At 33.5% G+C, this 16,657-nt stretch overlaps 1 protein-coding gene across 3 annotated transcripts in view; it reads left to right on the forward strand.

Annotated features, from left to right (window-relative positions):
- The window catches only part of HECW2 (HECT, C2 and WW domain containing E3 ubiquitin protein ligase 2), a 369,280-nt gene that overhangs the window by 243,062 nt on the left and 109,561 nt on the right, over positions 1-16,657 (forward strand). For all 3 annotated transcript variants that reach the window (XM_031960290.1, XM_031960289.1, XM_031960291.1), the window contains 3 exons: positions 8,637-8,787; positions 9,760-9,863; positions 10,399-10,523. In XM_031960290.1, the coding sequence (XP_031816150.1) occupies positions 8,637-8,787; positions 9,760-9,863; positions 10,399-10,523 (380 nt within the window). The remainder of the gene's footprint in view (positions 1-8,636; positions 8,788-9,759; positions 9,864-10,398; positions 10,524-16,657) is intronic.

Here is a 16,657-nt window from a genome sequence, read left to right on the forward strand (position 1 = left end):
GGATGCTGGAAAGCGGTACTATAAATTGCATTCAGCAGTGAATGAGTCAATGTGGCCCTTGGCTAACCATAATCCAGCTATAATTTAATATACTATTAAAACTCCTCAGGGGCTCCTCAGGGAAATGGAATTATGTAAAGACAAAATATTATCATTGAACATTTAGAAAAGAATTTTTAAATTACCACCAGCGAAGTTCTAGTTCAGTAAACATTGCTTCTTTAAAAATACAATGAACAATCCTTTTATCCTTATTGCTTTTTCTTCTGATGATCCAGCCTCTCTACTTACTCTCTACTTGGCAGAAGGGTGATGATCTCAAATCTCTGCTATTTAAAAACAAAAGAAAAAAATAGATTAGAATGTAAAAAAAGGAGAAAGGGTAACAGGCTAGTACCATACCATGTGACACATATTTAAACAGACATTTGGAGAGATGCTGTGTGTATACTGTCTAGACAAAAGATGAATAGTGCCATATGAACTCTATTAAGGCATGAAAAAATTGACTATCCTTGCATTTGAAGTAGTGAACAAAGCTTGTATGTTATCATTACTTAGGCTATTTATTATTCAGATCAATGGAAATTTCCTTGATATTACCTTTGAAGTGTTTTGTATTTTTTAAAAATAGCTGTTCTTTTACCTCTCCTCTCCTTTTTCCTTTCCCTTCTCTCCTTCTTTCCCCTCCTCTCTTCTACTTTTTCTCCTCTTTCTCTTCTCCATGAAATCCTAGTTTAATGTCTTGAACTGTTATTATTGGCAAATGGAAAAATTGTTTCCTTATTATTTACATCGAGAAAAAATATATTTCTGAGTAATTTATGGAAACTAGGACAAGGTAAATTAGAACATCAGAAAACAGCCTTTTAGTTGTTTATTTGTTTTGTGAATACATTAAAAAAACCCTCAATATATTGATTCTAAGTTATTGTTAAGTAGGGTGGCACAGTGCCCAGAGCACCAGCTGTGAAGTTAGGAAGACCTGAATTCAAATCTATCCTTAGTCACTTACTAGCTGTGGGACCCTAGACAAGTCCCATAAGCCTATTTGGCTCAGTTTCCTCATCTGTAAAAAAAGAAATAACAAATCACTTCAGTATTATTGTCAAAAAAATTCCACATGGTGTGGCAAAGGGTCAGACAGAATTGAAAAATGACTGAATAACAATAAATTTTTGTTGCTAGTAAATTCTTTATAGATATGGTGATGGTGCTTATCCATTTTGTGAGGTTAGAGAAAATCCTCAAAGATTTTTCTGGCTAGTTCAAAAAACAAAACAAAACAAAAACATTAAGCACTTACTGTGGACTAAGCACTAGAATACAACCTAGGAAGTCTGATATTCAAATCAATGTTTTATCTCAATTTTAAGCTCGTTTAATATTGCATTTTGACTAAATCTATTTCCATTAAACTCTTTCCTCTTTTAACTCACATAGTTTCCATAACTCCCACTAAATTCTTTTCTGTCTACTTTTATCAACTGGCCATCCTTGCTAACTCTCTATTCTATCTCCCCAGTGAATTCTCTGTCTCCTTCTAACTGGCTAATTCCATTAACATAACCAACCATTTCTTCAAAATCCAGCCCTATCATCTTGAGTTCCATCATACTTTTTGTGGGAATCTGGAGAGGTTCAGGTTAAAATATCAGTCATTATGTTTGTTTGCCAACATTGAATGTCAGTTTATTAGTATTATCTAATCTGAAATTAAAAGGTGAAGTACCAAGGTTAATAGATGAATACAAATGAGATTAACGTGACTCCCTTTTAAAAGCTTATCTAGGAGTATATTAACTTGTAGTATTTTTTTACAAGAAAAATATTTTATAGTCTTGTGAGCATCTCCGATTGTAGGGCAAACTTCAATTTAACAAATATTATAAGGGGATTCCAAGTTCCATAGCAAAGGTCCATACCCCCATACTCCATTTTACAACAAATATGTTGTTAATCCTTTGATCTTGAAGATGATCAGTATCATCAGGGAGATGTCTTGACTTGCAAGTGAATTTGATTTAAGTGAAGCAGAGCTGTACAAAGTCATCAGGCTCATTTAACCCCAGAGTTATCTGAGTCTAGTGCAAGATAAACATTAGGACAACTGGAGATGACCTCCCTACCCCAGATGTAAATTGGAGACTTTGGCCTTTTTAAGCTGAAGTCTTTCTCAGGTCTAAATTTGTCTGAGGCAACACCCATTCAGACATTTAAGACTAGTAAGAAATGAAGCAAAAGATAATATAGTTTGCCTACTTAAAAATTAATTAATTAATTAAAAAATAATAAAAAATAAAAAGGGTCTGGAGAAGACTCAGGGTTTCTGGTCTGGAGCTATCAAAATCCAGTAAGGCTTGGGCTAGATCTATTATTGTGTAATTAATGAAAAACAGAGTGATTTGGCTGTAAGATTTTTTTTTTTAATAAAAAGTTGTGTTCATTAATACAGTCTTTGGTAGTGGCTTCCTGGTGATACAGTGAATCAGGAAGATGCGAATTCAAATCCCTCTTCAGATACTTGCTAGACACTACAGACACTCAATTTTCTCATATATAAAGGGTTGTTGTGAGGATCAAAAGAGCTAATGTTTGGAAAACACTCGGCGTAATGCCTAACATAAAATAGGCACTTAATAAATGCTTATTTCCTTTTTTCCTTCCTTCTCTACCTTCTGGCACAATTTATGCCACAATATTTCAGAACTTCTACGGGAAGGTCCTGATGCACCATGATGTACTAAATTACCCACTTCTTCCTTTTTTTTTTTTTTTTTTTTAACTTATAGCAAATCACTTCCTCAGCCAAAGTTTACATGCTAACACATAGTTGGGTAAGAGCCTGGAGAAATCAAATAGTTCCTAAAAGATTTTTTAACTCATGCTTTCAAAAGTTCATTTTTCTCATTGAACATATCACTGTGAGGTTTCATTTCATGGTTTATCTTTGTAGTTGCTTAGTATCTTGTTACTTAAAGCAGTTTTGTCAGTTCTGCTTTCTATGAGATAATAAACTCTGACCCATAACAAACCGAGAAGATGACCTATTATTTGGTCTCAAAACTCTTGTCCTGTTTCTGAAGTTGAATAGAGATTTTGGTACCTATGAGTTTATAGGCTACTTTAATTCAGTAAGCATTCATTTACTTGGAACTACAGTATGGTAGAAGTTCTAGTGGTTCCTAAAAATAAGGAAGTTCAAGATTACAATCCATACCACCATTCAGTATTTCACAGTAAAACTGCTGCAGGGTCATTCTCGAGTCTGTATGGGAGAGAGTAAGCATTGCATTCTCATTCTGAAGGCTGATGACTAGACATAGTACTGGTCCAGGAATACACTAAAATGTCATTCTAGAGACAAATGTTTAGCTTAGGGGAATCACAAAGACAGGGATAGAAAAAATGGGCATGTTCTTTTCTTCCCGGGAACTTGTTTTGGTTTTGAATGTATCTCTCCTGAACTTATTTTAAATAGTTTTACTTTTCTCAGCTTGGCTATATATACTGCTGTATTTCTGTAAAAGACTTCTGTTACTTGCAACATAAATATTCATCCTTATCTGAGTTGGTAGGAGTCAAATGACTTTTAAATCTGATGCCATCTTGAAAGAATCGATGGGTTAGGTAATGGATGTGAGTTACATCTAGAGAATATGTATTTAGTTACTCCTGGACTCTGACCTCTGCAAAGTAATAGGGGAGAAGTGTTTCCTCATATTTCTTCTTTGGTGCCAAGTTCCACAATTCTAATTTCAGTTGTAAAAAAAAAAAAATCAGATGGTAGGTGATTTAAGGGAGAGCAGAGAGGGAAATTATTCTTTAATTTATTGTTATAATCTTAACACTAGAATCATAGAATTATGTTAAGAACTGAAAAGTCTTCTATTACTGATACTTTAAAAAGTGAAATAATTTCCCCAAATTAAATAGCAAGTCCATGGCAGAGCTGTCTAGAATTTTAATCTTCTGCCTCAAGAATGAGCCTGTTCAACTATACTATGTCATAAGCTGCCACTATGATAAGCTTGAACACATTGACCTACTTCCTCCCTCCATTAAGGAAGGGTTTAAAAGTATTATTTTATTAATTTCCTACTTTTAACAAATGCTGACTTTGTAACCTCAGGCAAGTCACTTAGGTTCCTTGTATGCTAGGACTTCTTAAGCTTTTTCCACTTGAGATCCTTTTTCCACCAAGAAATTTCCACCAATTAAATATAGATATACAAGTCAAACATTCACTGATAATAAATCATAATTTCATGACCTCCACATTCATTTTTGTGACTCCATATACTGTAGCAACCCATAGTTTAAGAAACTTTGTTCTTGGTAACGCTAAAACAGTTGCAGAAAAAGTACTGACTGACCTTCATTGATAAAAGGCATTTCCTTTTTTTTTTTTTTAATTTAATAGCCTTTTATTTACAGGATATATGCATGGGTAACTTTACAGCATTAACAATTGCCAAACCTCTTGTTCCAATTTTTTACCTCTTACCCCCCCCACACACCCTCCCCTAGATGGCAGGATGATCAGTAGATATTAAATATATTAAAATATAAATTAGATACACAATAAGTATACATGACCAAAACGTTATTTTGCTGTACAAAAAGAATCAGACTCTGAAATATTGTACAATTAGCTTGTGAAGGAAATTAAAAATGCAGGTGTGCATAAATATAGGGATTGGGAATTCAATGTAATGGTTTTTAGTCATCTCCCAGAGTTCTTTTTCTGGGCATAGCTGGTTCAGTTCATTACTGCTCCATTAGAAATGATTTGATCTCGTTGCTGAGGATGGCCTGGTCCATCAGAACTGGTCATTATATAGTATTGTTGTTGAAGTATATAATGATCTCCTGGTCCTGCTCATTTCACTCAGCATCAGTTCATGTAAGTCTCTCCAGGCCTTTCTGAAATCATCCTGTTGGTCATTTCTTACAGAACAGTAATATTCCATAATATTCATATACCACAATTTATTCAGCCATTCTCCAACTGATGGACATCCATTCAGTTTCCAGTGATAAAAGGCATTTCCTCATGGGGCAGTTTCCTGTTAATGAAACCACAAATCCAGATCCTATCTCTGCTTTACTCATTGGTACTTCTCAGTCCTCCATTCTCATTCTGTAAAGAAAGAAATTTTCTAGTGTAAGTATCATTCCCAGGTCTATCTTCAGAATAAGTCTAGTAGTAACCCTTTAAATAACAATTTGTAGTGGACTGTGCCTGACTTACACGGTGGCATGGTAGTTTAATTTCATTAATGGAACAAAATAAAATATTATACACACACACACACACACACACACACACACATATACATGTAGAAGAAAATAGTATTTATTAAGTGTAGACCAAGTACCGTACTAAACATTTCATAAACATTATCTCATTTTATCTTCACAACAAACCTGGAAGGTAGATGCTGTTATTAACTCCATTTTACAGATTAGGATAATTAAGACAAAAATTAATGACATGACTAGAGTCACAATAATCAGTTCTCAGGAGGGATTTGAGCTTATATCATCTTATATATTCTATGGGAATATTCAGTGAGGATACTGCATTGATTCGTCAGAGTTGGTCATGTTATTGGCTCTTGGTCAGAAGTCTCAGAGAACTATTTATGATGGCTTGTGAAATGGATACTGGTCTGAGAGTCAAGGACATCTTAAAATTATATATATTTCAGCTAGGAAGGCTCTTAGAGCTCACTCATTCTTCCAGCCACCTCATTTTACAGATGAGGAAATTGATTCCTAAGGATATAAAATGGCTTGCCCAAAGTCACATCTGCATTTGAGTCTTGGCCCTCCCATTAATTTCTTACATAATCCTGGTCAAACCACTTAAATCTCTCCAGAATTCAGTTTCATTATCTATAAAATACAGGGATTAGACCAAATTAGTTCTAAAGTCCCTCTCTATTTTAAGGTATTTCAAAGAAATTTGCCTAGGAAACCATCTAAATTTACCAATAAATATATTCAAATGAAACCATATAATGAAATTGTACCCCAAATTCCCAATTTTCCCTTGAATTAAAATCCTATTAGGAATCATTTATGGATCTGATAATGTTCTTGCCATCCAACAATAATTATCCTATCTTTTTGTGTTGTGTTCTCTCTAAATTCTTTCCCAAATGGGGAATTTTATTTCTCACTTTTTATTGATTTTTTTACTTGATTGATTTTGATTTATTAATTTTAATCCTCCAAACAATAAACTACTTATTCCTCTAACACATTCACGTCTTCTCTTCAACTGAAACATAATCCCCTATTTCTTTTACTATAAGGAGATGAAGCCTTATGCTGATCGCTAGATTCAATACGATTAAAAAATGTGTAAAAGCATTTCATAAATGTAATGTGCTTTGTAAATGCCAGTTGTTGATAGTCCAAAAAAGCTGGATTAATTAGTGTTAGTAAAATCATACTTGTGTTATTCCTAAACCCAAAAGGACAAATGAATGTATCCTGATAAGCTTTGCAAATATTATTAATCATATTTTTTCCCAGTGGTTAATTACTGAACCCTGAAAGGTGGCAGAATGAAAATATAAATGTAAATGTTCCTGTCTATTTTAAACATCATATGTTTGTAAGGGGTATACTTATTAGAAAATGAATTCCCTGTTTTCCAAGATTTCAAGCAATTCAATGCTTATCAAGATAATTTAGAATTCAATTCTAAATTTTGTCAAAATTAGAGGAGCTCTGAACTACTTGGTTTACATAACAACATAATTTTCCCAGTCTTCATCCAGCTCCCAACTAAAACCAATGTTACCTGCTTAATTTATGTAAATACTTAATAATGTAAACACTACTTTCTCATTTAATCCATTATATCTTTGAAGCACCCATCATCTGCTATACTAATTTTAGAAAATCTCAATGCTAAGATTTCACCTATGAGGAATCTTCATTGGAAAGACTTCTTCCCCTAGGTTATTTCTCTAGATAAATGCTTGAACCAAAAAAGGAAAACATCTTCACAATAATCACCATCCTAAAATGTAAAATGATGTCTAATAAGATGAGGTAACATTATATAGATTCTGCTACTTATCATCTGTGTAATATTAAATAAGTCAGAATCTCTCTAAGGCTTATTTGAAATATTGGAACAATAAGTTCTAACAGTTATGTGTTAAAAAGTCCAAATGAGAAAGTGTATATGAAAGTACATGTAAATGATAAAGGATTACACTTGTGGGATAGCATTATCATCATTAATAACAGTAAAATCTAAAGGGAATTGCATTCATTTCTTAATATTTAGTAATCAATTTTATATTAAGTACTTGATTCCTGATGATGTATAGCCTAACTTATGTTAATTATTATTATTTCCCATAAATTTTATTTTGAGATCAACCTCACAGACTCTTAGTCTGACCATACACGCATGCTTAAAATGCTAACATTTGAAGAATACAAAGTTCAAAGTAGAGTAAGAATATTTCCAGTTGTTTGATTCAAAGCCCAGTGGAAGAATATGCTAGCATTCTCTTAATATGTTTTTTTAAGAAGAAAGCTTTCCCCCTTTAGTTTTGTACAGTACATAGGCTGCGGCCAGTCTTGAGAGAGAGAGAGAGAGAGAGATCATTCTATCTTTTGGTTTGAAAAAAAATGGTTTGAGATATTTAGGGGTGAAAAAGGCAGATCTCAGGAAAAGTTACAAATACATCATACATTTGTTTTATTTTAGTAGGCAAATGTTCACATAAATTTTCAAAGTAGGGGGATATCTGAAAGAATATTAATGTACTTTTAGTTGTTAAAGAAAGCTTACTTGCCTAGCCAAAAATTGATCTTTTTAAAAAGATATAGACAGCAACTATCTGGAAACTTTATAAGTAAATAAATTGCCTCATTCTAGAAAATTGTTGCTGTTTGAGATGGTGCAAAGTGACTAGATTATGAATGAATACCTACTGGATGATCATGGGGCAGCAGAGATCCTTTGGGTAATGAAATTATATGATGATACTCAACATATGTAAGGAAATTGTCCTATTTTTAAAATGGCTAGCTATTGGTCTTTCTTTGGGCTAGAAAATTTATAGATTTACAGACTTTTTGAACAAAATAATTGTGAGTACAAATAAAGGAAACCAATGCTCAAATTGTGCATTGTTAATATATACATATTGATTCTACTTTTTAAATGAAGGCAATATTAGAAACTATGTATGGTATATAATTGCTTGTATATATTTCTTGCTTTATCAGTGATTAAGGGAGTGGGAAGGAAGAATTTGGAATTCCAAATTTTAAAAGAAAAGACTGTTAAAAATAAATAAATAATATGAAAAAATATATGGAGTATGTATATTTATATAATATTGAAACTTCCTGTATTCTAAGGAAAGATACATAAATTGGAGAAAATTTTAAAAGTTTGTGACCTGGCTAGGATATAGTTAATAAGCTATATCAGTGACAAAAGATTCTGGAATCTGCAAGGGGAAGTTTTTATAAGAAGGTGTATGATTATAAATCCAAAATTACAGTATGGAAGTCTGAGGAAACACATGCTGAACTCAGTAAACACAATTATAGTCCTACCATCTAATAATTCTTGCTACATTGCTGTCCTTTAGATTGGGAGGCTCGGATTGACAGCCATGGAAGGATATTCTATGTGGACCATGTAAACAGAACAACAACGTGGCAGAGGCCCACTGCTCCCCCCGCCCCACAGATACTTCAGAGATCCAATTCTATACAACAAATGGAACAGCTAAACCGTAGGTGAGAATGGTCACTATTGCTGTCACTCTTTGGGTGGTGATAAATGGGGAAGATGGTTGTCTCTTTATCCTGAGATATCAATATTAAGCCATTGCCATAGCTCTTTTAATTTGATGGACCTCCTTTTGGGATGTGTGTATGTGTTTATTTAATAGATTTTTTTTTTTTACAAAGGAAAGTTAAGTAGCTAACTTTCATTTGGAAAATGAAGGGAAACAGTAAAGACTACAATTTTTATAAAAAAAATTTTTTTGAAGTCTGATAAAACTATGTTTAACCTTTCTAAAATATTGTGTTGTTTTATTTCTATTCCATAGAGCAGTCATTAACAGTGAAGTTTTGTTCACGGTTTTGTTTGGATTGTTTTATTTTCTTTTGTCTGCAAATTTTACCAAAAAAATGAAATTTAAAAAAGAGCTGAAGCTTCACTTCAAACATTTAATAATTTAGTTTTCCTTGGTTAAATGATACCATGCTTTCTTAGATTTTACTACTATACCAAGAAATTTTCTAAGAAATAATGGACACCCCCAGAACCATACAAAATTTAGGGGCACTGACAGTGTTTCTTTGTATCTCTTGCCTAGTTCGCAAAAATAATTCATTTAAATAGGATGCTATCAGGTGAAGATATTTTTGCCTTTGGCTGTAATGCAGATGAACATCTCTGCAACTCTTTCCTTCCCTGTGGGCTTCCAGGCATTTTTCTGGAGTCTCCTTTTCCTGTCCTTGCATGAGATGATACCCTTAAATCTACTATTCTTCCCCTCAAGAGAACTGTCCTTGAAATAAATTTTTATTTGGGGGGGAAAAAAGAAGTAATAGGCAAATAATCCTAATTTAAGTAGGGTTCTAATGTCAAAGAGATTTTTTTAAAAAAGAGTGGATGTCCCCTCGGTCTTGTGAAATAACTCAGCTGGGTTTTTGTTTTTTTATGGTCTGCACTATGTAACTCTAGGGTTTTGATGGCAGGTATCAAAGTATCCGCAGGACAATGACTAATGAAAGGCCTGAAGAACACACTAATGCTATTGATGGAGCTGGAGAGGACACAGACTTCCATCAGTCCAATGCAGGTGAGAATCAATTACAATGCCGAATCTTAGCAAGGTGAGGAATCACCCAGGAGGAATCATCCAAGGTGAGTCCTGAGGATATATAGTTTATTTATCGGTCAAATAAATTATCATTTTTAGTGTCTGACATGGATCATAAGAACAACACAATGGTAAAGCTATAGTAGCTGAACTTCCTGAACTTTCTGTTAGGATTATAAAAAATACAGTTTGGGAAATAGGTCACATTATCCTGAAAGACCTTTGGATTTGATTTGGATGGTTGGGAAAGAAAAAATTTACTCATATAAAAAAACTTGTTTGTTGAAAAAGATAATGCCATTCTTTTTTAATGTTATCAAGTACAGATGGGATTTAGTTTATTAATTTAGATCAAAAGCAAGCCTTTTTGATAGCATAAAAGTTTCTGTTTAAGTCCAAACAATATCAGATGCCAGATATTCTTTGCTTTTTTACTTCATGCTTCAGATCAAAGGAGATATAACTAGTCCAACTGTGTAAGAGCATTCTGTTAAAAAGGTTTTGTTTCTAATAGATTTTCGACGGGAGAATGTGCTGCCCCACTCTACCTCCAGGTCCAGGCTGACGTTACTGTTACAGTCTCCCCCCGTGAAATTTCTCATAAGCCCAGAGTTCTTCACCGTGCTGCATTCTAACCCTGTGAGTATCCCTTTTTTCTTTCAGTTCAAACCTGAAATGGCTGTTATGACTAGAATTATAGGGCAAGAATAGGGAAGGAGAAAAAAAAAGAAGAGGGAAGGAGGAAGTGAAGAGGGATTGTTATATATTTGTTTTCAGATAAATCTTTTTTTTTTTTTTGAGCCTTCCTAAGTAACTGGACTGAACCTCTCTTTATATTAATACATATTTATATTTATATTATATTTATATTTATATGTATTATATATATAGCTCTTTTCCAATATAATTTGTTTCCTTTGTGTTCTTATGTATTTGATTTTATGCACTTAAAATTATGATTTTTGAAAAGGTATTAGGCTTCCCTATAGTGTCAAAGGGGTCCATGACACATTAAAACAAATGATTATGAACATATAGAATAAATGGTTTCTTAGATTCTTTTCAGCTCTGACTCAGTTAAGATCCCAATTCTAATGGTGCCGAAGTGATGGACAGAGAGCAGGCCTTGAAACTAAGATCTGGATTCAAGTTCAGCCTCTGCCACATAGTGTTTGTGTGATGTTCTACAAATTGCTTGATCTCTCTAATTCTCTAAGATTATGAGAAGCACAGAAGGTATTGTTATGTACCAGGAAGGAGCATTTCCTAACCTGGAGTTCTCTATTAAAGTGAAAGTTTTCCTGGGCAGAGAGAGAGATAGCTACAAATTTCTCTCCCCTTTTGGAAGTTTGGATACTTACTTATCTACCTTCTCCCCATGAGTTCTCAAGTATAGTGTAGAAATCCTGGTGTTAGTAATTAGGGCTTTACAACTGTATTTTGCCAATCACATGAGTGATCATCATTTCAGCCTATCTCCCAGTGATTCTCTGCTGTCCTTAACTATAAAATACCAAAGGATATTTTATCAGTACCCTTTCCCTTTCCACTTCTTTTTAAATCTTCTTCAAAAGTCAAATTCCACAGTCATTTCCACAAAGTGGAAATGACTTTTCCACTTTCATTTTTCATGTCTTTCCACTTTTATCCTCTTATCTCTAATCGGAGATGACTTCCAGGATACAAAAATCTCCTTACTTACAAGAAGTATTTATTGAATGCTATTTATTCCCCTATGGCATAGGAGTTAACCATAGGAATAAAATAAAACAAGACTTCAATCTTTGTCACTGAGGAATTTATAATTTAATTGGAGAGATGAGACATATTGCAAAATGACCATGTAATCCTTTTTTCAAACTTAGCTCTCTTGTGCACTTACCTCATTCTCTTTTGTTTCCTAATTATTTTTATACTTGTCTTTTCCTCATTCCCTTATAAACACTCAAAGAGCAGGGCCCGCATAATTTCTATCTTTGTTTCTCCAATGCTGAGCAAAGTTCTACCAGGCACATAATCCTGTGACCTCTCCGTCTGATGAACTGGTTCCTCCCATAATCTCCATTTTAAGGAGAAACCAGGCAAATTATAAGATGTACTGCCAACTGGCCAGACTTTCTCTACTTTGCCCAGTATCTTCTTCCACTCCCCACTTTTTCAGTTTTGATTTATATGTTATATTTTCTCATAGAAATGCCAGCTCCTTATAGTCTGGAGATGTTTTTTTTTCTCTGATCTTGTATTACCAGAATTTAGTAGAGTGCCCATCACATCATAAGTGTTTAATTAATGTTTGTTGGCTTGACTTACTGGTTTTGTTTATGAAAATCTAGGAGATAAAAACAAGTATCTGTCATATAAAATGAATCAAAAGACAGATGGGGGGAAATGGGGTGAAGGTCAATTGACTAGAATATTTGACTTTTTCGAAGAAGTTTTGAATAGAGAAGTAAAGGACATCCTTTGGCAGAAAATGGGATGTGAGGACATTCTAAATGAAAAAACAGGATAAGAAAAAAACCAGACATAAAAATCAATAAGCATTTATTAAACTTTTCATTAACAATAACAGGGCAAGTTGGGAAGGCAGTTTTGTAGAAGGAAGGAGGGATAATCTGATATGTTTGAAGTAAATCATAAGCTCATTAGTATTATACTAGACCTGTCAAGAGTGATGGCCACAGAACCTAGAGATGATTAGGATCTGTCTTACCCAAGCTGAACTGAAGGGTGTAGTAAGCCCAATTCTGATGATGAGATAGAGTTATTTGTCAATTGGAAATATGATATATTTTCTGTAGTTAAGGGGCAAGTAGATTTCTTGAGCTATGGAATATTCTGTTTAGGGGATTGAATCTTTTTGTTGAATGAACAGTTGAACCAAATTTATTGTTGAACCTCATTGATATTTAGAAGTTTAACTATGGTTTTTCCACTTTAGAGAAATATTTATTCTCTTTCTAAGTAGAGATTGAATTAATTAAGGAACATAAGAAAGAAAAGAAGAGTAATTTTTCTAACATAAGATGAAACTAGAGCTGATAACTAATCCACACACAAAAAAGCCCTTCTTGTTGTTCAATCAATCATTTCAGTTATATGTGACTTCCTGACTGTTTGGGGTTTTCTTGACAAAGATACTGGAATAGTTTTGCCATTTCCTTCTCCAGTTCATTTTTACAGATAAGGAAACAGTATTAAATGACAAACCTGGGGTCACATAGCTAGTAAGTGCCTGAGGCCACATTTGAACTCAGGAAGATTCTTTCTGACTTCAGGCACAACACTCTATGTATGCACTGGGGCACAAATCTAGCTGCCTCATAAAAGCCCCAGACCAATGCATAAAGGTATTATCACCCTCAAGGGATGGAACTAAGGGGAATGAGGCAACTATTTCTCTGACAACTAGAAATAATTAAGTGATACAGGGAGTATACTACACTTGGAGTCTAAATATGACTTCAGATACTTAATAGTTATATAATTCTAGACAAATCACTTCACCTCAGTTGCCTCAATTTTCTCAACTATAAAATGGGATAATGGTACCACCTGGGTTACTACAAGGACCAAATGAGATAGTACTTGTGAAGCATTGGAAGCAGTACCTGGTACACAGTAGGTACTATATAAATGCATATTCCTTCCCATTTCTCAGAGAAGAAACTTGACAGTGAGTATTATGATAGACAAGGATTGATTAGTAGCACCTAGTCCAGGGGTTCTCAAACTTTTGTTTTCAGTATCTTTATCCTATTAAAAATTATTGAGGATCTCTCCAAAGAGTTTTTCTTTATCTGGATTATATTTATAGACATTTACTATATTGGAAATAAAAACTATTTTTGAATTTGTAGACCCTCTAAAAGGGTTTCAGAGATTCCCCAGGATTCTCTAGACCATACTTTGAGAACCACGGACCTAGTCCTAGCTACTGGTTATAGTCAGATGGTAGTAGTAGCTCTTACAACATCCCAGGGCCCATCTGGGCCATCCTATCTAGGCCCACTTACCTGGATGTGGCCTGATCACACTGTTACCCAGGATCTGAAGTCCTGCTTAAATTCGGTCTGCCCTTATAATACTCACATGCAGATAAAATACTATGGGCCATATGATATAGGCGAGGAACACCAAAGGTAAATCTAGTGTCCAGAGATTAACCACAGCTTATCTGCAATTGGACTCATCTCTTTCGTCTTCAAAGCATTGTGCTCTGGACTCACACCATTAGGCACTACCCTTAAGATCCCAAAGATGAGCATCTTCTGCGAGAATTCTCCAAGTCCAAGACTTACAGAAAGGATGGAGATGGATATCAAGGGAAAAGATGTCAACATGATTCTGAGATTAGGAGGAGTCAATATTGCATTTCATTAAGTAAACACTTATTAAACTCAGGAGGAAGTGATCCTATTGTTTAGTTTTAACTTTCAGGATAAATATTAACCTTGATTTTTTTGGATCAGATTATTTAATGAAATGGAATAAGAGGACCTGGATTTAAATGTTAGCGCTGCTTCTTAGGGCCCTGTGACCTTTGCTGAGTTAGTTAATCTCATTAATCTTTTCTTTCCTCATCTATAAAATGAAGGATTTAAGATTAAATGACCTTTGAGACCCTGTTCAATGTTATAGCTATTCCTCTATGAATGCGTAACATAATTTTAGCTTTTGAACAATTTTTATACTTTTCATCTCCTCATATAAGTTGTAAAAACAAGCCACATGCCAGAGATTTTATTTGTAACTCCTCTGGCTTAGTTGCTCCTTCTTGATTTCATAAGGTTTCTTTCCAAAGGCACTTTTTAAGTTGTTACTTGTTCTCCCCCTTGAGATCACAAGCTACCTCTACTACAAAGCCCTGTGTGACTTAAATTTTGCCTGATTTCTCACCTTCTATGTGTAGCTGGCAATTGGAAATCACCTTGAGTGTTCTGATGATCCAGGATTTTTAACCAAAGAAAATCTTTTCCTTTTCTTGAATTATCAGAACAGAGCAATAGGATTTAATCTGATAGTTTTTTAATTTTCTTTTTTCTGTATTATTGCATTTTGCTTATGTTCTTATACACTTTGATGGTTTCATAAAGAATAATTCTCTCCCATTTTAATGCATTACTTTTTAAACTTATTATAAAGTTTTTTTTTTATTTTCAAAACGTATACATAAGTAGTTTTCAAATTTACCCTTGCTAAACCTTGTGCTCCAAACTTTTTCCCCTCCTTTCCCACACTCCTTCCTCTAGACAGCAAATAATACAATATAAGTTAAACATGTTAAAAATATCCTTAAATTATGTTTCTCTGGTTGAACAATTGCCTCTGTTTATATGCAGTTGTACATATTATGGCCCTCTGCTGGTTATAATCAAACTTTTTCCAAAATGTACAGATATTTTTCAGTAGTTTTACTTCAATGGAAGAGAGAATTGTGTTACATTCCCATATTTTAAATTCTGCTTGTTGATATATATATATATATATATATATATATATATATATATTTGATTATAATTATTTATAAAAATATTTTCAATATAGAGAGAGTGGTGCAAGTCAAAGAAATGATTATTTTGGCTTTTAATGAGCTTTAGAAATACATTGATTGCAACATCAAGATTGCCTTTAGGACATTATGGAGGAGGAAAAATATTTACTTTTCTAAAGCCCCATACATATTGTTCTAAATATGTGTCAATCATAAATAATTTACAACTTGGATGAATAGACGATCAATTAGTCAGGTATGTGAAGAAATATATTTTTCTTTCCATGTCTTTAGCCAACTAGGTAAAATTTAAATATAAAATACTATTTTTAGTAAAAGAAGATCTAGATAGCAAAGTTTTTTCTTGGTTTTCCAGCACATGATGATAGTTGGTTAACTTAATTTACCTGTTTAAGTTTGTAAAGTACAATAATACTTGGCACTGAAAGAGGAATAGAGTTTAGAGCAGATAGTTATGCCTCCTGGTGCTTATAATTTAGAAAGGGGATAAAATAATAAATTAAAAATAAAGCAGAGTATTAATTTATAACAAGTTGTGAGTATGTATTTTAATTTATTTGCTTGTTAGGCTAAAAGATAAGATCTAATTTCTCTTTATCCCTCTCTAGAAAGGAAATATATAGGAAAAAGTATTTTCTAGAACCCAACCTAGAATTGTTATATTAGCACAGGAATTCTTAACCTGGGGACTGTAAAATTAAAAAAAATAATGTTATAATTATATTTTGATATAATTATTCTTTTATAAACCTATACATTATATGACACATTTAATAACCTTACTCTGGGATGGGGTACATAGTCTTTAAGAGATTACCAAAGGTACTAAAAAAATGTTATGAATTCCTGTACTACAGAAAGTTTTTTTTCCCTCCCTTAGAACTTTAGTAATGTTCTTTCTGGGTTTCAAAAGCATTCAGTGATTTCTCATTACATATAATATAGACAGCTTCAACTGTCTGGGCACCTCACCCTGGGCTTTAGCTTCAAAGTCCTCAATCAGTCTGATTTGAAACTTTTTAGTTTCTCTCCATTCTTAATTAATTTTCCTGTTCTTTTAGTTCTCTTCATGAAAAGCATTTTCTCACTCTGCTTTAGCACTCTACTGCTAATTTAATCTCTATAAAATCTAAGACTTAGAAAAAAATCTCACAGACCATTAAATCTAACTTGTATCCAACTGAGAATCCTCTCTTCTACATCCTAGCAATTACCATCTAGATTTTGCTGAAAGACCACTGAACCTAGCACTTTCCCG

The sequence above is a fragment of the Sarcophilus harrisii genome, chromosome 3 (genome assembly GCF_902635505.1).
Source record: "Sarcophilus harrisii chromosome 3, mSarHar1.11, whole genome shotgun sequence".
In the NCBI taxonomy this organism is placed as follows: Eukaryota; Metazoa; Chordata; class Mammalia; order Dasyuromorphia; family Dasyuridae; genus Sarcophilus; species Sarcophilus harrisii.